The sequence below is a fragment of the Scyliorhinus canicula genome, chromosome 7 (genome assembly GCF_902713615.1).
Source record: "Scyliorhinus canicula chromosome 7, sScyCan1.1, whole genome shotgun sequence".
Lineage (NCBI taxonomy): Eukaryota > Metazoa > Chordata > Chondrichthyes > Carcharhiniformes > Scyliorhinidae > Scyliorhinus > Scyliorhinus canicula.
The window spans coordinates 81,394,412-81,416,770 of NC_052152.1; the positions used below are offsets into that span (position 1 = coordinate 81,394,412).

Consider the following 22,359-nt stretch of genomic DNA (forward strand, 5'->3'; position numbering starts at 1 on the left):
TTGTTGTAAACATATTGTCTGCTTTGTATTCAGAAGGCAACTTCTTAATAACTTTTCAAATTTCCTATGACACAAAGCAGAACTGTCCCAATGTGAAACTATTTAAACATTGCTGAATCAACAAACAATTTGAAATGTTGCTGATTTAAATAAAATCTAAGCCAAAATTATAAACGCCTGTAATTGGTTCATTAGTGAGAAATTGCACTGCAATCTGAACAATACTTGGTTCACTCCAATGTAATCTTCTGGATTTATCTATGTTTAGAGTGGAGAGACATCCTAAAATTGGATTAGAGTCCAAATTAAAGTCCCTGACAGAAGCTGGGGCAGCAGGGTAGCATGGTGGTTAGCATAAATGCTTCACAGCTCCAGGGTCCCAGGTTCAATTCCCGGCTGGGTCACTGTCTGTGTGGAGTCTGCACGTCCTCCCCCTGTGTGCGTGGGTTTCCTCCGGGTTCTCCGGTTTCCTCCCACAGTCCAAAGATGTGCGGGTTAGGTGGATTGGCCATGCTAAATTGCCCGTAGTGTCCTAATAAAAAGTAAAGTTAAGGGGGGGGTTGTTGGGTTACGGGTATAGGGTGGATACGTGGGTTTGAGTAGGGTGATCATGGCTCGGCACAACATTGAGGGCCGAAGGGCCTGTTCTGTGCTGTACTGTTCTATGTTCTATGTTCTAAGCTCTGCTTTTTTAAACGAACGACTGTCAGATATTAACAGCAGATCTAAACATCAAAGAGCATTTTTTTTTTTTAAATCCCACTTCACACCGACGGGGACACAGAGTATATCATCTCATCTTTGCAGCAAAAATCTGCAAAGTCTCAACTCTCAATGCCAAATCTGCTCCATCAGCAAGTAAAAAAACAAAGTGTTCTTTAGTCATCTTACGGTCTGTGATATTCTGAACACTGGCGGAACTATTGTGCAGCTAAATAAAATACCAAATACTGCAGGTGCCTGAGATCTGAAATAAAATCAGAAAACGCTGTAGGTACTCAGCATGTCTGGCAGCATGTGGGAAGATGTAAAGGTCACAGAACTGAAATGATGAGAAGAATCTTGTGCTCTTGCTAGTGACGAGTTTGGAAGCATGTAATTAGGTGGAATGGTGGCATACTAGTTGCCGCCCTGCCTTTGCCAGAATTAAGTATTGGGTGGGAAGGCCTCTGGTCAACCTGCCCACCTGCTATCTACTGAGGCTCTTATGTGGCCACTTGATGACAACCCAAGGGCCTCATCCCATCACCACCAGTAACCCAGTGGTGGGCGGACCGGTCCACATGCTGTATGCATGATCAGTAAAATGGCCAGCTTTTCACTTCTGGGGGTGGGGTTTCGTGGTCCCTCAATTGAAAGCACTCACTGCCTGATTGAGGGACTCAACATCAGGAATGTGAGGGGTGGGAGCTGGGTACCAGCTTCCCCAGTGGAACTGGTGAGCACAAGAGCTGTGCACCTCTGATAGTCAGCAGCAGTCAATAGTTGAGATGTCTGCCCTTGGGATCTCGATTGGCTAGTGGTCCAGTGGGCCTTCCTGAAGGACCTTAAAGGTCTCTCACCGGCTCTCTAGCTGGTGGATGAAACACCCAACACCCCACGATTCTGCCTGGTAACTGTTTTGCTCTTCACAGATGCTGCCAGACCTGTGCAGCTAAATAATAGCTGACATTCTAAGAAAAGAAAATACTTTGTTCCAACTTGTGTTTGGGAAACTAATTCACACAATCTTTTGAAATGTGATGTAGTCTCAAAGACTGTCAGAGCCATGAACAAGCCAACAATTTATATTAAGCCAGTTTGACAGAAACTTGTTACATTTTTGTATTGTGCATACTATTCCATCAGGCCACTAATGGACGAAAGAAAAAAGATTTGCATTTATATTGCACCTTTCATGTTGCAAATGTTTCAGAAAACATTGCTTTTTATTCATTCCTTTCAATATAACATTTGGGATTATATTTCTTACTTGTACATGCAACGTTATGATAATGTTGTGGTGCAGGTAGCTTTTAGACTGTTGTCTCATTAAAGAATGAATCCTAAGAAGTGGAGAAAAACTTGTGGGGAGAATCAGATAGATATTTGAGTCAGTGGGCAATTGAGAGTCATCAGATTTGGTAACTGAACAAACAGACCAATGAGATGCTTTCCCATGTTTCTAAGATTTGTTAGTATCAGCCCTATAGATATATGTAGATTAATGGGGACATGGATTTTTTTTAAATGTTTAGGCTCTAAGGTACACATGTACAGCTACAATAATGTAGCTGTAATTGGGTGAGGGAATTCTAAGTATGAGGGAAGAGGTGCTGCTCTTGTCTTTTAAAGACAAGAAGCAGCCCAAGAGGGGGAGTAAGCGATCGCAAGATCTGAGACCTGAGATCTAGTGGTGTTAATTAGGTAAGCAGGTAAGTAAATCATTGATAAGTATTATGTTGTTTTGTGGATTATTGTTTCAACTTGGACCAGGGAGAGATAAGTACATTATTAATTTTATAGCTTACCTAGTGAAACTATATATAACTACAAATAATTGTTGAGCGATTTTTTTCTCAAAATTTGAAACCCTAACTAGTTAAACAAAATACAATAAAGATGGCAGGGCAGATGATATGCCACACCTATAATATGTGGGAGCTAGGGAGCCATGTCTTATCAAGAGCAATTGCACCTGCAAGAAGTATTTGCTCGAGTAGCTTCACCTCAGATTTGTTCAAGTAGAGGCAAGCTTTGCACACAGCAATGCATTAGGGAGACAGAAAGTTTCCTGGGCAACTTTGAGGCAGTCATACCCCTGGAACTGATGTCCTAAGGGGGCTATTTGCCACAGCGGTTGGGGAGGGTTTAACCTAACATGCCAGGGGGATGGGAACCTATGCAAGGAGTCAGAGAAAGTGGGAGCAAGGACAAAAGCAAAAGGTAGAAAAGTGGACAAGAAAAGTGATACGTGGAGAAACCATGGACAAAATCCAATTGGGACAGTACAGAACAATATTGGAAGCAAGACAAACATTGTGAAAAAGACTAACTTAAAGGCTCTGTGCCTTAATGTATGGAGCATTTGCAATAAAGTGGATGAACTAGTCGCGCAGATAGATATAAATGGGTATGATATAATTGGGATTACAGAGACATGGCTGCAGGGTGAACAGGGTTGGAACTGAATGTCCCAGGATTTTCAGTATTTAGGAAGGACAGGTATAAAAGAAAAGATGATGGTGTGGCACTGCTGGTTAAAGAGGAAATGAACACAGTCGTGAGAAAGGATATTGGCTCTGAAAATGTGGAATCCGTATGGGTAGAGTTGAGAAATACCAAGGCACAAAAAACATTAGTGGGTGTCATATATAGACCCCCAAATTGCAGTGGTGAGGTTGGGAATGGAATTAAACAAGAAATCAGAGATGGATGTAACAAAGGAATCTCGGTGATCATGGGTGATTTTAATCTTCACAAAGATTGGGCGAATCAAATTAGCCACAATGCTGCAGAGGTGGAATTCCTGGAGTGTATACGGGATGGTTTTCTTGGCCAATATGTGGAGGAACCAACTAGAGACCAGGCCATCTTAGACTGGGTACTGTGTAATGAGAAGGGAATTATTGCCAATCTGCCTGTACGAGATCCCTTGGGGATGAGCGACCATAACATGATGGAATTTATCAAGATGGAGAGTGAAGTTGTTGATCCGGATACTAGGCTGCTGATTCTTAATAAAGGGAACTATGAGGATATGAGGTGTGAGTTAGCCTTGATAGATTGGGGAGAGTTACTTAAAGGGTTAATAGTGGATAGACAATGGCAAACATTCAAGGAACGCATGGAGGAACTACAGCAATTGCTCATTCTTGTCTGGCACAAAAGCAAAGAGGGTAAGAGGACCAAGAGGGCCAATCCATGGCTTACAAAGGAAATTAGAAATAGTATCCAATACAAGGAAGAAGCATACAGATTAGTCAAGAAAAATAATAGGTCTGAGGATTGGGAGCAGTTTAGAATTCAGCAAAGAAGGACGAAGATACTGATTAAGAAGCGGAAAGTACAGTATGAAAGGAAGCTTGCAGGGAACATAAAGATTGACACGAAGAGTTTCTACAGATATGTGAAGAGGAAGAGATTGGTAAAGAGAAATGTAGGCCCCATACAGACAGAAACAGAGGAATGCACAATAAGGGACAAAGAAATGGCTGAGCAATTGAATACATACTTTGGTTCTGTCTTCACAAATGAGAACGCAAATCAGATCCCAGAAATGGTGGAGAATGAAAGGTTTAGTGAGAAGGAAGAACTGAGGGAGATCAACATTAGTAGAAAAATGGTGCTGGGAAAACTGATGGGATTGAAGGCAGATAAATCCCCAGGGCCTGAGAATCTGCATCCCAGGGTGCTGAAGGCGGTGGAAATAGTGGATGCATTGGTGGTCATTTTCCGGGATTCTATAGACTCTGGAACTGTGCCTGAAGATTGGAGGGTAGCTCACGTCACTCGTATATTCAAAAAGGGAGGTAGAGAGGAAGCAGGGAATTATAGACCAGTAAGCCTAACATCGGTAGTGGGGGAAACGCTTGAATCCATTATCAAGGACTTTATAGTAGAACATTTAAAAAGCACTGGGAGGATCAGTCAGAGTCAGCTGGTTAATGAAGGGAAAATCATGCGTGACAAATCTGTTGGAATTCTTTGAAGAGGTAACCAGTACAATCGACAAGGGGGAGCCAGTGGATGTGGTGTATTTGGACTTTCAGAAGGCGTTTGACAAAGTCCCGCCTTAGAGATTATTGTGCAAAATTAAAGCGCATGGGATTGGAGGAAATGTATTGAGGTGGATAGAAAACTGGTTGGCAGAGAGGAAACAAAGACTAGGGATTAATGGGTCCTTTTCAAATTGCCAGGCAGTAACTAGTGGGGTACCACAGGGACCGGTGCTGGGACCCCAGCGATTCACAATATATATTAATGATTTGGATGAGGGAACAACGTGTAACATCTCAAAGTGTGTAGATGATACAAAACTAGGTGGGAGGGTGAATTGTGACAAGGATGCAGGGATCTTATAGCAAGATCTGGACAGGTTGGACACGTGGGCAAATCAATGGCAGATGCAGTATAATTTGGATAAGTGTGAGGTTATTCATTTTGGAAGCAAAAATAGGAAGGCAGATTACTATCTGAATGGTTGTAAATTGGGAGAGGGAAGTGTGCAGCAGGACCTGGGTGTCCTTGTGCACCATTCGCTGAAGGTAAGCATGCAGGTGCAGCAGATGGTAAAGAAGGCTAATGGTACGTTGGCCTTCATTGCAAGACGTTTCGAGTATAGAAGCAGAAATGTGTTGCTGCAATTGTGCAGGACCTTGGTAAGGCCACACCTGGAGTATTGTGTGCAGTTTTGGTCTCCTTCTCTGAGGAAGAATGTTCTTACTCTCAAGGGAGTGCAGCGAAGGTTTACCAGACTGATTCCAGGGATGGCGGGCCTGTCATATGAGGAGAGATTGACTAGGTTGGGATTGTTCTCGCTGGAGTTCAGAAGAATGAGGGGGGTCTCACAGAGACTTATAAAATTCTAACAGGACTAGACAGGGTAGATGCAGGAAAGATGTTACCAATAATGTGTGTCCAGAACCAGGGATCACAGTCTGAGGAATCAGGGTAAACCATTTTGGACAGAGATAAGGAGACATTTCTTCACACAAAGAAGTGGTGAGCCTGTGGAATTAATTACCACAGAAAGTACTTGATGCTAAAACTTTGAATATATTCAAGAGAAGACTGGATACAGCACTTGGGAGAATGGGATCGAAGGCTATGGGGGAGAAAGCAGGATTAGGCTATTGAGTTGGATGATCAGACATGATCATGACGAATGACAGAGCAGTCTCAAAGGGCCTAAAGGCCTCCTGCTGCTCCTATCTTCTGTGTTTCTATGTAAGAGAGAGCTATTCTATCGGGAAGGTTTGACTTGAATTGTGCTGGGACCAGAGTGCTGGAAAGTCCTGTACTGTTGTACAGAAGGCTTTGAACCAGCGTCCCAACTCCAGAGTTCCCACCCGATAGCATCACATGTAAAAGTTTACACAGAAATATGGTAAATCTCCATCAAACACTGAAAAAGATTCAAACAGTTCTGTGTATCCACAACTGAAGCTGAAATGAATCGCCTTGACAGGAAAATGCAACACATGGTGTTGAACTGGAATGCATTGCTTCACAGATGTTGGTTTTTATCTTTGAAATGGAGACTTGTCATGTCCCCATTAATGCGATGAATTTATAAAGTTAATCATAAAGTTTCAAAGTAAATATGTGAACATTTATACAACGATGGATGTGTTTTGTAAATGTTGATAAATGAGAAAATAAAATTTTACAAAAAGGAAACTAAGTATTTGATTTAAATCCTCAATTACAGTATAATATGGAATAAAATGAGTGTTTATAAGTCCTGGAAATATTTTTTGACAAATGTCCTCTTTGTTTTCATTTTCTATTCATAAAATACGTCAGTAAGGTATCAGGATAGTGCTTCAAAGAATAAAAAACAAGAGACCGATTGTAAGTGAGACTGCAATGGAAAGGAGGAAGGAGAATGATCCACATTGGCTCTCCCTTAAACGACACTTCAATTTCAAAGTTCTCATCCTTGTTTTCAAATCCCTCCAAGACCTGGCCCCTCTACGTTCTTCCACCTCCACAACCCTCCATGCTATCTACATTCACATCTAATTCTGGCTGATTGTAACAACTCATTGGTGACTATGCTTTCAGTTGTTGAGGCCCATAGCTCTGGAATTTCCTCTCCACACCTCTCTGCCTCTCTGTTTCTGATTTTAAGATGCACCTGGGCTAAGTAATTTGAACTTTTCCTGTATACATTTGAGTCCCTATTTTGATGGCTGCTCTGGACTTGAACCCATTATTTCCATTTCCACTTTTTTCCCTCCCGTTTTAATTTATTTTTTCTTTATCCCTCCTTGCCATCTTTCTCTCTCTCCTGTCATCATACCTCCTTTGATTTCTCCTCTCTTTTCCCTCCCAAATCCTTACCTGAATTCTTCCAATGCTCCGCAATCTCCCTACTCTCCTGCTGCTATCCCAGGTTTTACTCTCTTCTAGAAAATCCTACAACTTCTCTTTGTATCTTCTTTGCATATTCTGAAGGGTTCCTCCAGGCATCTATTGCTTCCTCCTTCTAAGCAGCAACCCCAACTTCCTCTACACTCTTGCTGACCTTTCTGAACAGTGCACTTGGTGGAGGTAAATGTAGCCAATGTCTTCCCTGTCCATCTCACTCCTCTTAGTGTTGACCTGTGGACTCTACCAGCATATCAGCTACCATGACCTCTCGCTTCACATCTCCCTCAACAATCTCACTCTGGAAATTAAAGTTAGCATCAGATTAAAAGAAGAGGTGTATAACAATGCAAATTCAGTAGCAAGCCTGAGGATTGGTAATGTTTTAGAAACCAAAGGGCCAGCAAATAGTTGATAAACAGGGAAAAATAGAATGAGGGTAAAGTGCTGAGGAATATAAAAACTGATTGCAATAGCATTTGCAACTCTATAAAAAGGAAGAGAGTAACTAAAGTAAATGTTGGTCCCTTAGGATCAAAGACAGGAGAGATTGTCTTGGGGAGTGATGAAATGACAGGAGACACTGAATAAATGTTTTGTGCCCTTGGTCACCACAGAAGGCACACGTGACATACCAGAAATATGGAGTAATTTCAGGTGCCAATAAGAAATGAAATTAAGGTAATTAATATCAGCATCAGAGAAACTAAGAGACTGTGTTTGATAAACCCCTGGGCCACAATCATCTACATTGCAGAGATTCAAAAGAGATAACTGCAAAAACAGTGGATTCACTGCCACTGATTTTTCAAAATCTCTCTGATTTGGGAATGCTCCCATTAGATTGGAAGTTGGTAAATGTAATACCATATTTCAAGAAAGGCAGGAGAAAAGCATAAAATGATTAGAACAAGTCGACAATTTTTTTCTTACATTTGTTCACGGGAAATGGCAGCACTGGCTAGTCCAGTACTGAAATCCTTTCCCGAAATGCCCTGGAGAGGGTGGTAGTGAGCTGCCTTCGTAAACAGCTGCAGTCCGTGTTGTAGGATATTGGGGTGTTAATGAGCGAGGGAGTTTTCAGGATTATGACCCAGCGCCATTGAAGGTACGGTGATATAGTTCCAAGTCAGGATGGTGTGTGTGCCTTGGAGGTGAAATTTCAGGTGTTGCTGTTACCATACATCTACTGTCCTTGTCCCCTTCTGGTAGGTTACAGGTTTGGAAGGTGCTGCTGAAGAAGCCTTGATGAATTGTTGCAGTGTGTCTTGTAGATGGGACACTCTTTTGCCACTGTGTGGTGTTGGCGGGAGTGGCTGTTTATTGGAGTGGAAAGGATGCTAATCAAGCTGGCTGCTTTGTCCTGGATGGTGTTGAGCTTCTTGAGTGCTGTTGGGGCAGCACCCATCAAGTGCAGGAACTCTAACAGGTATCCTGTCATGCAGTTATCTTTGGCGTCGCCAATGCCCTCCACCCCAGCAAATGCTTCCAGGCTATCAGAGAGGTGAAGGCTAAGACATCAGTTTCTTCCCCTCCTGCAGCCCAGGCAGGTCTGACAACCCAAAGATCACCGCCAATGGGCACGGCTCCATTTAACACCCAAAACTTCCGACATAGTTTTGAAGAATGAAGCCCAGAACTTGACCAATTTAGGGCCTGGACCAAAACATGTTCATCGTTCACCTGCCCTTTGAACAACACTCACATCTATCCACTGCCCCTGGAAAGCACCCACTCTGGTCATGTGTGCCCTGTGCACCACTTTAAACTGAATGAAACTCAGTCTCGCACATGAGAAGGTAGAATTAATCCTATGCAGAACCTTGCTCCATAAACCGCCCCCCCCCCCCCCCCCCCCCATGCTCAAAAGCACAACCCTACTCTTCCTCCCATTTTTCTTGTACTTCCTTCAGTGAAGCCCTCTTCATCTACATCAACTGCCCATAAGTTTCTGATATCCTCCCTTCCTCTATCTCATCCAGGGACAGCATCTTATCCATAAGAGTGGGGGCCAGGAATCAAGAAAATGTAGAAAGTTCCTTCCGGACAAAGTTCTGTACCTGTACGTATGTAAACATATTCCCTCCCCCAGCTCCTCCAGCCCAGCAAACGTACCCTCCATGAACAAATCCCTAAACGTCTCGACCACCTCCCTCTCCCAGATCTTATATGACAAATCCATCCTAGCCAATATAAATCTATGGTTCCTGCAGATTTACAACATAGATTTAAAGTGCTGCGTCAATTGGTTTCATAGTCTCAGAGAAGCTGTTACCACTGGTCTTGGTCCTTGACCAGTGATAATGGAAGTGGAGCAGTAGTAAATGCCCTCAGACTCGAACCTGTGCAGGAAGCCTCCCCCATCCGCCCCCTAATTGACCCACTCTCGTACTATCTTGACCTATCCCCGCATTTCTCAATGTTCGCCGCCCAATAATAATCCATCAAATCAGGTCATGCCAAAACCCCCCCCCCCCCCCCCGACTGTTTCTCCCTCTGCAAGAATGCCCTCCAAATCTGAGGGGTTTTACCTGCTCTTTCAAAGGCCAAAATTAGCTTATTAATCCTATTAAAAAACTACTTGGGGAGAAAGATTGGAAGACACCGAAACACAAACAAGAACCTTGGAGGAATGATCATTTTAACCACCTGGACCCTTCCCTCCAATGACAATGGGAGTGCATCCCATCTCCAAGTCCACCTTCACTCTCTCTACCAGACTGGCCAGGTTCACCTTGTGCAACCTATACATGACGGCTCTCTGTGGATCTCCCTCCACCTGCGGAAGAAGCCCTGTCAAACCACGATCTCGACTGTTGTGCTCTTCCCTTTGTCGAGCCAGGCGCCTTGTCACATTCTCCTCATTCTTCTTCTATCCTGCCTATACACCAGACAGCAAGATCACTAGGCTCCATGTTCTTGATGGTCTTCTCACAGCAGTATCAGAGAGATATAAAGGGAAGCATATGTTTCCCCCTTCAAGGTGTCGATTTGCTGTTTATAGTCTACTTCCATGGCATTAATTTCCATTCAGCATCTGGTCCAATTATACACTATTAATGTGTGAGATTTGAAAGTTAGGCTGTTATTGTGTTCTACTGTGGAAGGCATCAAGAGCAGGAAGAATCCTGTTCCCATCATGTGCACCTACAGCAAGGGTCACATGGATAATGATCAGAAAACAGATACCATGACTTCCCCTTCTCATCCAAAAATAAATTGCACCACCCCACCTCCAATCACATTGTTAATTTAGCTCAAACAAGAGAGACTGAACTTGAAAATTTCCCGGCCTATGTAACCCTATTAAGGCATCGGAGGAACTAATTAAGTAAAACAATTTGTGTCAAATTGAAAGGATGCAACATTAGAAAATGAAAACAAAATATCCAAAGCTAAACAGGCTTGCAGCTAAGAATTAAAAAAGCAGAGGGGCAGAAAGTTAGTACATTCAATAAAAAGTGAAGGGATGATTAAGGGAATAGGTCTTGGTCAGCAGAGAAAGAGAAGTCATGATCAGCAGAGAAGAGAGGTCACAAGAAGGAAAGAAAAATACAAACACCAAAATTAAATCTGTGGGAATGGAATATAAGAAAAATCACAGGACTGACAGTTGAGTGGCGGACGGCATCATAGTAGTTAGCACTGTTGCTTCACAGTGCCAGGGACCCGGATTCGATTCCCGGCTTGGGTCACTGTCTGTGCGGAGTCTGCATGTTCTGCCAGTATCTGCGTGGGTTTCCTCTGGGTGTTCCACTTTTCACCCACAAGTCTGGAAAGACATGCTTGTTCGGTGAATTGGACAGTCTGAATTCTCCCTCTGTGTACCCGAACAGTCTTCGTAGTGTGGTAACTGGGGGATTTTCACAGTAACCTCATTGGAGTTACATAATAAAGATTATTATTCTAATTAGGATTTCAACTCTTGGGTTTGGATAATCCATGTGGTAGAGTACTTATATTACAAAAGATACCTGGAAAGAAATAGCGGGCTGGATTCTCCATCCTGCCGCCCCAGATTTCTGTGTCACCCCGCCGGCGGGATGTTCTATTATGCCGGCTGGTTAATGGGGTTTCCCATTGTGGGGCATTCAACGCCATTGGCAAAATGGAGCATCCCGCCGGCGGAGAAGCCAGCCCAGCATAATACATCTGAACACTTTGAAACATTTAATTGTGCTGCAAGAGTTAAATTGTTTGTTCAATAGAGATTTATACAAATACAATCAAAAGTTTCTCTTCAGTTACTTTGATTCATACAAAAGGTATTCACTATCCTCGACATGAGCTTCTCCTCGCCCATTTGAATGTTCATTCAACTCCCATTTGGTGTTCAGCAACGATTTAGAAAAAAACTAAACAGCACATGCATCTCTTCCTCAAAGTATAATTTGTGAGAGACTGTTGTGCAATTCATGCTTTTTTGATTTGGTAACATTTTGGTTAGAGAAATATAATTCCACATGTTTGAAAAAATGGCTAAAAAAAGCTAAAAAATGGCTTTTCACAATGATGAAACATATCAAGTCTGAAGACCTAGAATCACTTACGGGATTGCAACTGTTTCTCTTCAGTCTGCAGAGCTTTAAGAACATGAGCAAAATGACTGGTAGAGGCCATGATATCAGCTCCTAAAGACTTGGGCACCTCCTCCTTCTGTTGTAGCTCAGCCCCTTGTTCTGTCAACTTATGAACCAATGGTTGTAGTGCTGTCAATCGCGAGATTTCCTCCTGAAAGGTTTGCACAGAAATAAATTTTGCTTTGTCAATATCAAGATATGAATAATTTTGAAAGCTCCAAGTTTCATGTTGCATGGGCTGGGGGGGGGGGGGGGGGGGGGGGGGGGAGAGAGATTCATTACCTAACACAGACATGACAAAAATGGCTGACCAGCTTCTCTGGAGCATTGACACTCAGCAACTGTAAGCTCGAACCACTCATCAGTTGTACAAAACACTTAATGCTGGCTAATCAGAATTTTGTGTGTTTAATGTGCATTTACTTGGTAAGGTGATAGATGTTCAAATTAGAACATAGAGCAGCGACTCTGGGTGTGCTGTACAAAAGAGTGAATCAGGAGAGCACTTGCCTCTCAAAAACAGACTTCAGTTTAAATCTAGGCAGGACTGACTGAATACGTAATTACTTTTCTGTCATTGCTCTTAACTTAATTGAGTGCAGAGAGTCTGAACTCATAGCACAAGTATGCATACAACTAAATGCTAAATTGCACAGGAAAGTCATGAGGATGGTTAGTTGGTGTGGAAAATGGAGACAAATGCAGTAAAGTGTGTTTTTCTGAAATTGACATTCCGGTATAATTGCGAAGCACTTGCGGATGAACCAGTGGTGGCATTGAAGCTGTCATACCCAATCAGGGTGAAGTGAGAAGGTGAAAATGAGATAAAACATCTATCTTCTATTGATGTTATCATTCTTACCAAACATAATCAACAACAAAATACCAAAAATACGTGCGCTGCTTACAAAAGCTTCATGAAAGATTTTGCCAGGAATAGTAGAAATCAATTTGAAAAGCTGTCAAGATATGCTGAAAAAGACATAGATATAGGGGGAAATAAAATAGCTAAGAGTGTGATTGTGTGCAGAGAGAGGGTGTGTGCAGTTATCTGTCCATGTATATTTTTACCAAAGGGCATCATCTGCACAAAGTACGTAGCTGATCTATGCCGTTAATTGTCTGCGCGGGCTAAGTTGCACTGAAGCATTTTATGACATTGATATGATGTCATCTCCCTCCACAAACGAATAACATTGGCAAGTGTTGTTTTTGTTTAACATTAGAGACCTCACTTAGTTTGAACTTTGGACTTGATAAACGCAAGATATTTGCGAAATTTGAAGAAGCATCTTTCCCACTGAATGAATACATTACTTTTATATGTATAACAACTTGAGAGGTGGCAGACTTCAATAATTTTTATTTGCCACACAAGCACATTATCTGACAGGGGACAGATTATGTATGACTAAAAAATCTAAACATTTGTTAGGGTGACAAGGCCACTGCAATGGCATTGTTATTAAGCAAAATGAAAGGAGGGGTTTTTCTGTACATCTTGATTTGCCTATATAACCAAATGCATCGAACCTGGATGCAATTTACATAACTTTACATGTATGAATGAAAACATCAAAGACAGATCACAGAACACTGTTTCTGTATTCCTTCCAGTTAATATATCTATTTTTTATCCACCCTATTTACTGGCATTTTATGCAAGAAATTAATGTGTCACCATTTGTTTCCCGGAACCATGCCTGCTCTCTTAATTCAAGTTGCTAGACCGAAGTAGGGTCTGAATGAAGAGAGTAGGTAATTTTCAGGAAGAAGTTGGGTTTTTAATGGATAGACTGAAATCCAGGGCTGGTAGAAGCTACAGAGACAGGTTGGGTTAAATTAGAGAAGGATTGGAAAGGGGTGTGAGAATGTTGAACCATAACTGGCCATGTAAAATTTCAGCCTTCACAAGGTGGTCTCAATGAGTTACTTTATTATCAGCTTGCCCAGTGGAAAGTGTTTCAGGCATTCAGGAGCTTACCTACAGAGTAATAATGTCAATGAAAAGGAAATAATCAGTAATTAGACACTCTTGATCAACAAGCACCATGTTAGAATGAACCCCTTTCAGAGTAATTGGATAAATAATAGACACCAAATCAAAGATGGTGTGTTCAGGCCTCATAGAATGCTAGTCAGAGCAGATTCTGAATAACGAATCACCTCTGGTCACCTGTGGTGATCAGCACATATGCATATCTGTATATAATTGTATCAATGTATAAAGCTGATCATCAATACTTGTACAGTAAGTAGTCTTACAACACCAGGTTAAAGTCCAACAGGTTTGTTTCAAACACTAGCTTTCGGAGCACTGTTCCTTCCTCAGTTGAATGAAGAGGTACATCATCAATACTAGTAGTGACAGTTATGACCTCCTGCCAGTAAGTGGAGCCAGACACACATGGAGGCATCAGGTGACAGATGAGACAGTTGGTGGCAGGATGGACAATAGGACAGTCACATCTCACCATAGATCTCCAGTAACTTAGATATAATTGTCTGTGCATAAGTTTGGTGGTTGTCTGTCCACGTGTTTGATAATAAATACTCGTTATAGTTAAACACCCATGTTCTATGCGTGTCTTCATGATCAGGGGAGCCATAGAACATAACATGGTATTAGGCATGCTGAAGAACTAAGGTAACTGCAAACAGGGCAGTCCACGCTGAAGAATAGGAGAATCTGAATTAACGACTTCTCGACCGACCTGATGAACCACAGGTTTGCGACTCAACGCTACGCAAGACGATGAAGTGTGAAATGGATGGTTTGAAGGTACCCCCACCAACTTCAAGTCTTGGTCAGTTTGGACACAAACTGGCACGATTTTAAACAGTAGTTTGAACTCTATCTTTTGGCCCATGGCCTCCAGGTGCTGCCTGATGCAAGGCGCGTTGCATTTCTACAATCGATAGCAGGTCCTCAAGCACTTGAACTGTATAATTCTTCAGTTTTGGGAATGAAGAAGAGGAGAGTTATGATGAGGTGATTCAGTGCTTTGATCTACATTGTTCTTCGAAAAACAATGAGACTTTTGAATGATATGTATTCCGTTCCCATGCCAAAAAAGATAAGGAATTATTTGATAACAATGCGACGGATTTAAGATTAAAGACCTAGTCATGCAATTTTGGACAGTTGCACTCTTTAATGATCCGCGACAAAATTGTTTTTGGGATTTTGGATGTTGCGCTATGAGAATAATCATTGAGGGAAGACAACCTCATGTTCAACGCCACCATCAGAATATGGCAGGCAAGTGAGCTAACTGCTCAGTGGACCAGTGCCTTCAGTTCAGAAACTGTTGACGCCAATCATGGAAGCGATGCTGGCGCCATAAGTGCTGTTACGCAGTTCAGAAAGAAATGTAGTTTCAGTGCGGGTGGCCATTTTGAGCGCACCGTGACGCAGCCACACAAAAAATTGGTCTCGATGCGGGCGACCATTTTTAGCGCACCGCTGCGCAACATCAAAGGAAACGTGGTCTCGATGCTGGCAGCCATTTTGGGCAACAAGCCCCATCAGCCATTTTGTAGCAGAAATGTGGTAACCGACACTTGCCGTGGCGCTGCCCTGCTTCAAAAAAATAAATGTCACAAGTGTGGGAGAACTGGTCACTTTGCCCATCGATGCACAGTTGTCTCTACAGAAAAAAAGAGTCTGGATAAGGACAAAGGAGACAACAACCGAGCTGATGTGAATAATCATATAATAATCGCTTATTGCCACAAGTGGGCTTCAATGAAGTTACTGTGAAAAGCTCCTTGTCGCCATATTCTGGAATATGGTCCTGAATGGTGACTCACGAAGTTCGGCAGGCTGAAACAAAGAAGTGATGCTTCCATTCTGCAGTCACAGTGAGGCAACTGCAGGAACTATTGAGGACAGATGGACGATCCCAGCAATGCTAAATGGAACATCCATCAAGTGAAAACTCGACACAGAAGCGAGGGCCGACCTGATCCCGTTCTTGGCGGAGAAACGGCTAAAGGTCAAACCTCACATCACTCTGGCAGGAATGATTCTGAAAGATTACAATGGTCATTGGATCCCAACTGTGGGAGAATGTGAGCTTGATGTCACGGTCAAAGAGATATCGCACAGAATATGTTTCTTTGTGGTGGAGACGGAGCATGAATCGTTCATTAGGGTGCAGGCATGTGAAATGCTCGGACTTGTCAAGAGGTTGCATGGCACTCCATCAACACATCTTGGTGGAGTGGATATTAAAGACACATTCAAAGGTATTTCAAGGGTTTCGCACCGTGCCCTTCACTTACCACATACAACTAAAGGAGAATGCGAGATTGGTAGTACATTCGACCAAATAAGTGCCTGCTCCGCTGAGAGAGAAGCTCAAAGCTGAGCTGCAGTGGATGACAATCCTGGGTGACATTAGGTGCATAGAAGAGCCCACTGACTGGATAAACTCTATGGTATGCGTAACAAAACAGAACGGAGACCTGAGAATTTCCATGGACCCCAAGGACCTTGGCATGAACATTAAAAGGGAAGAACTTGTGTGCAAAATCGCTGGAACAACTTGCTTCAGCAAGCTGGATGTGTCGCAGGATTTCTGACAGCTCAAGCTCGATGAGCTGAGCACAAGACCGTGCACCTTTAACATGCCCTTCGGCTGTTACTGCTTCCAGCAGATGCCGTTCGGTATTATCTCTCCATCAGAAATCTTTCATTGGGCCATGGAGCACATAGTGGAAGGGCTGCTGGGTATCCATATTTATGTCGACGACATTATAGTCTGGAGGTACACGCGCGAGGAGCAGGATGCATGGCTCTTTCAAGTTCTGCAAAAAATCAGCAAGAATGGCCTCAAACTCAATTAAGCAAAATGGCAAGTCGGCATTCACACTATTACGTTTCTAGGAGATAGGCTATCATCAAATGGTGTGGAACCAGATGATGTAAAGATCAAGGGCATTATTAAGATGCCAAGGCCCATGGACAAAAATGGCGTGTTGCGCATTCTGGGCATGATCAACTTCGTTCATTCTCTCCCTTGCCTCCAAGACATCACAGCTCAGAGAATCCATTAAGAAGGCTGTGGTCTTCCAGTAGTCACCGGAGCACAAACAGGAATGGAAAGCGCTATGTGTTTCGCTAACAATAACGCCTGTCCTGGAATTTTTTCACCCAGCCAAGACGACCAAAATCTCCTTGGATGCATCTCGGGACAGGATTGGGGCAGTACTTCTGCAGCAGATTGCAAATGGGCACTGGCTGCTGGTGGCATATGCTTCGAGGGCCATGATGGAAACAAAGCGCAGAAATACGCAATCGAGAAGGAACGCCTGGGACTAATCACTGGTCTCAAGAAATTTCATGATTATGTATATTGGCTGCCCACATTTTTAGTTGAAATGGACCACAGGCCGCTGGTTGCGATAGTCCACAAGAACTTATGTCAGATGTCCCCGAGGATATAACGACTTATGCTGAAACTCCAGTGGTATGACGTTTGCCCGCTCTAAACACCAGGCAAGTTTCTGACCATCTCCGCCATGCTTTTGAGGCCTGTCCAAGGGCTGATGAGGTTCAGCTACATGTCGCCATGGTGGCTGCATCACTGCCGATCGCTGATGAAGAGTACAGGCTAATCAAGGCAGAAACAGTTAAGGATCTGGAACTTCAGAAGGTCAGCAGGGATCTCAAAGAAGGTTGGCCAAAAGGCTCCTGCTCTGCATTTTATAATGTTCGTGCTGAGCTCAGTGAGGCGAATGGTCTTCTTTTAATGCAGCACAGGATTGTCATCCCGCATACTCTCAGGCTACTCATGCTAAAAAATACTTCACGAAGGGCACCTGGGCATTGAAAAATGCAAACACAGGACCCAGGAGATTATATATTGGCCAGGCATTTCCCAGGACATAGCGGGTATGGTTGACAATTCGATACCTGAAAGAAGTTTCACTGCAGACAAAGCAGGGAACCCATGCATGTGAAAGACATCGTTACCAGCCCGTAACAAAAAGTCAGTATGGTCTTGTTCCACTTTCAGGAGAGAGACCACCTGGTCGTAATCAACTACATCTCCAATTACCCAGATGTAGCGCAGCTGCCCAATGCGACAGCTCGGTGTGTAATTCAACAAATCAAAATGATCTTTGCCTGTCATGGCATACCATCTATTGTCATGTCGGACAATGGTCCTTGTTTCAGTAATCATGAATGGACTGAGTTTGCTCACCAGTATGACTTTAAACAAATTAAATCAAGCCCTCTCTTTTTCACAGTTGAATGGGAAGGCAAAAAAGAACGTGCACATAGTAAAGCAGCTGCTCACGAAAGCCCTGGACAGCCGGAAAGGCACGTATCTTGCCCTACTCAGCTACCATTCAGCTCCAATGGTAAATGGACTGCCACCAGCACAGCTGCTTATGAGCAGGCAGCTCTGCACAACCCTGGTGGCGCCCACGGTCAATTGAAGGCTCCAGAGGAAGCAGATTCTACAGAAACAAAAGCAGAAAGAGATCTATAATAGGTCTGTAAGGCCACTCCAGCCCTTGCAACTAAGGGACATAATCAAAATTGAGGACTCCAATGGCAAAGGATGGGTGAAGCTGGCAACGGTTTACAACAAGCAGGTCCACACTCAAACATGGTGTTTACCAAGGATGGCTTACTTCTGTGCCGGAACCGACAAGCGCTCCTCAAAGTTCTTAACCCTGTGGATGAGTCTGGTTGTAATCTCAAACTGGAGAAAGACACAGACTGTTCAGCAGAGCCTGGCACTAATGATACATCAGCTGTGGTGACAGCGGGAAAGGCCAGCAATTGATGAAGGTGGGGCACGTTCATCAACGCAGCCAGTGCTCAGAAGGTCGACCAGAATTAAGCGCAAGACTGATAGGCTGAACTTGTTAATATGGTTGTAAATCCACTTTTCTCCAAAGGAAGGAGGGTATGCGGTAAGGCTTATTACCAATCCTTTTTAGCCATGCAAATTCAACTATTTATTGTCTTCACCATTTCCATTAGATGTTTTTTCTTGTATATTTACGGGTACAATGCCTTCTATAAATAATTCAAGGAATATCACATTTTACAAAGTTTTGGAGCAGCAAATTGAATTTTATTCCAAGAATGTCAACTGTCTAGGGCAGCACAGTGGCCTAGTGGTTCGCGCAACCGCCTCACGGCACTGAGGTCCCAGGTTCGATCCTGGCTCTGGGTCACTGTCCGTGTGGAGTTTGCACATTCTCCCCGTGTCTGCGTGGGTTTCGCCCCCACAACACAAAAATGTGCAGAGTAGGTGGATTGGCCCTAAATTGCACCTTAATTGGAAAAAATAATTGGGTAATCTAAATTTTTTTTAAAAATGTCAACTGTCTTAGAGTGTGTTTTTATTTATTTTCTCCTTTATCTCTCCATGCGACAGACACCGAGAGATGTATTCCAATAGCCCAATTTAAATTTCTCTAATTTAAGTAGTAAATGGCTTTCTTGCGACAGCTTCCCTCAGCACGACAAATGGGATCCGGAATGCAGTGCATGAATTGCTTTCCCAAATGCATATTCCACAAAGCACATCAGACATGTTAATGCTACAGAGCTATTATGTTGCAACACAACATAAGTTTTCATCAGCCTGGAAGCTTTCAGAGTTACACTTTTCTTCAAATTACAGCTTCAGCAACCAATAATATTATTCCAAGTATATGTGCAAGCATTCACCTATTTTGATGTATATCTCAGTTTCTCAGAGACTTGTTTGAACATTGTCTGAAAATACTTGGAAAACTAACATGTCACTGTGCCCATCATCACAATGATATCCCACGTGAGGGCCATGGCTCAGTTCAGAACAGCACCAAGTGCTAAATGTGCAAAAAGAAATGTCTAACCGTTGAATGTCCTAACCTTGCATTTCTCCAACTGGATCTTTGCGGTATCTGACTCAGTGACTGGTGGCTGTTGTGCTTTTAGCCAGCTCTCTGCAGAGATCACAGTTTGCTCAAGCTGCTGCAGCTGTGAGGAGACAGTGATGATCTTGCTCTGATACTGCAGCCAGTCCATCCTCTCCACCAGCAGTTGACAAAATTCCTCCCAGCGGTTGTTGAGCTGCTCTGAAGCCTGTTTGATATCATCAGCAGATGAAATCCCCTCTGTGAATATAAAAATAAATCAGGGAGAATATTTAACATTGTTTTATAAGTTTTAAAACTGACCTTTTGTGCACTATAAACATTGACTGAAATTTCATCAGAAGTAAAAATGGCAACTGTATTTTCAACACATTTAGAATTACAGATTATTTATATCAAGATTCTGTACTGTACTTAAATATATTAAAGATGTTGATTGGGATGTTTGAAGAGATCATTGAGAAAGTTAGAATGGATCTTTTCTGGATTAATTAGTGTAAATACAAATGTGTAATCAATGAGTGTTGGCAAACATTACACTTGGTTTTGTGTCTGATTGAGAGATACAACCTTGTGTTTATAAAATGTGCAAATGGTGGGAGCTAACTGCTTAGAAGACGAGATACTCTCAGAAGTTCAGATTATATCCATTGTTCCTAGCTAGACCAAAGCATATAAACTGATACTTATCATTTAGATTATGGTAACTAGTAAAGAATAAAATGATATAATTTATAAAATTAAATGCTGATGTACTAAAAGCAACAAACAAAGAAAACAGCATTCTGAAAATTCAGAAGTTTCCACTCCTATGTGGATTGTCATGTTAAAAAATATATATATTTGTTCAGGGCATTTTAATTTTATACACAAAACACAACATTCCATTCAACAATATACATTTCTCATTATCAACCCCCCTCAACCTATCACCCCACATAACCCACCTTATAGTTACAATATAAAACAAAACAAACCCGCTGATGCTTATAAATGCTTAAAGATGGACAGCCTTCACCTCGCGTAGAACCCCTGCTCCAACCCCAGAATGGCAAACCGCTCCAAAAGTAAACATTCTTCCAGATCACTCATCCACCTCACTGTCCTTGGTGGCTCCAGATTCCACCACCCAAACAGGATCTTCCTCCAGGCTATTAGGGAGTGAAGGCCAACATATCGGCCTCTCTCCCCTCCTGTACTCCCTAATCTTCCGATACTCTAAATATCGCCAGCAATAGGCTCGGGCCCACCTTCACCCTCAAGATCTCCGACAGCATTCCCGAAAACCACTCCCAAATCCCACCAATTTCAGACAGGACGAGAACATGTGTGTGAGGATCGCTGGCCCCATGAAACACCACCGCATCTGTTCACCACCTCATGAAAAAAACACTCATACGTGTCTTTGTCATATGTGCTCTATACACCACTTTAAATTGAATTCAACTCAATCTTACACATGAAGAGGTCACATTTATCCTGCACAAGGCCTCACTCCAGATCCCCCCCCCCCCCCTCAAATGCATCAGAGGATCATAAGATCATAAGACATAGGAGCAGATTTAGGCCACACGGCCCAACAGGTCTGCGCCGCCATTCAATCATGGTTGATATATTTTCATCCCCATTCTCCTGCCTTCTTCCCATAACCTCTGACCCCCTTATTAATCAAGAACCTAGCTATCTCTATCTTAAAGACACTCAGTGATTTGGTCTCCACAGCCTTCTGCAGCAATGAGTTTCACAGATTCACCACCCTCTGGCTGAAGAAATTCCTGCTCATCACCACCCAACTCCTCCTTATCTCCTCCATCAAAATGTTCTCCCTCTCCATTAACTGCCCACAGATATCAGAGATCTTGCCCTCTCCTATCTCATCATCAGACACTATCCTCCCCAGCAACAAAGGGAATGGTAACTGCAGAAACATGGCCAGCTCCTTCTTCATGAAATTCTTAATCTGCAAGTACTGAAGCCCATTCCCCCTTGGCAGCTGAAACTTCTCTCCCAATTCCCCCAACTCTGCAAATCTACCTTCCATGAACAAGTCCCTAAATCTCTCTATCTCCTCCCCATCCCAGCCATTCAAAAACCCTGTATGTCGAATCCAAACCTTCTGGAATTAATGTATGGCTTCCACAAATCGGTGCCCACAGTGACATGCCCTCCAACTTAAAATGTTGCCTAAACTGATTCCAAACTCTTAACAAAGCAACCACCACTGGACTCTGAGAACATTTGACCGGAGAGAATGGAAGCAGAGCCTTGTCCCCGTACAGTAAGCCTCCTCCATCCAATCCCAGATCAAGCCTTCCTCCACGATCCATTTCAAATCTTTTCCACATTTGCTGTCCAATAATAATTAATCAAATTTGTCTATGCCCATCTTCCTGAATGCTGTCCCTCTGTACAAATGCTCACCAAATCTGTGCCCCCTTACCTGCCCAGAAAAAGGTCAAAATTATCCTGTTTACCCTCCCAAAAAATGTTTTAGGCAGAAAAATTGGAAGGTTCTAGATAATAAACAAAAACTTTGGAAGGATTGTCATTTTCACAGTTTGGATTACCCTGCCAGCGATAGTAGAACATCCCACCTCTTTAATTCCTCCTTTCACCCCTTTTACCAAGTTGGCTAAATTCAACTTGTGCAACAGAGCCCAACTATGTATTCCCATATATTCCCAGAAACCAAAAACCCAACCTGACCAGCTGAAACGGCAACCTTTCCAGTTCCCTTCCTTATACCTGCAAATTTATCGGGAACACCTCATGTTTCCCTGCATTGAATTTGTACCCGAGAACAAGCCAAATCTAG

The 22,359-nt window shown here is 42.9% G+C and overlaps 1 protein-coding gene across 10 annotated transcripts in view; it reads right to left on the reverse strand.

The window, feature by feature from the left end:
- The window catches only part of dmd (dystrophin), a 2,667,466-nt gene that overhangs the window by 1,563,060 nt on the left and 1,082,047 nt on the right, over nucleotides 1-22,359 (reverse strand). For all 10 annotated transcript variants that reach the window (XM_038802261.1, XM_038802266.1, XM_038802267.1 and 7 more), the window contains 2 exons: nucleotides 19,540-19,784; nucleotides 11,625-11,805 (listed from right to left, as the gene is read on the reverse strand). In XM_038802261.1, coding sequence (XP_038658189.1) covers nucleotides 11,625-11,805; nucleotides 19,540-19,784 — 426 coding nt within the window. The remainder of the gene's footprint in view (nucleotides 1-11,624; nucleotides 11,806-19,539; nucleotides 19,785-22,359) is intronic.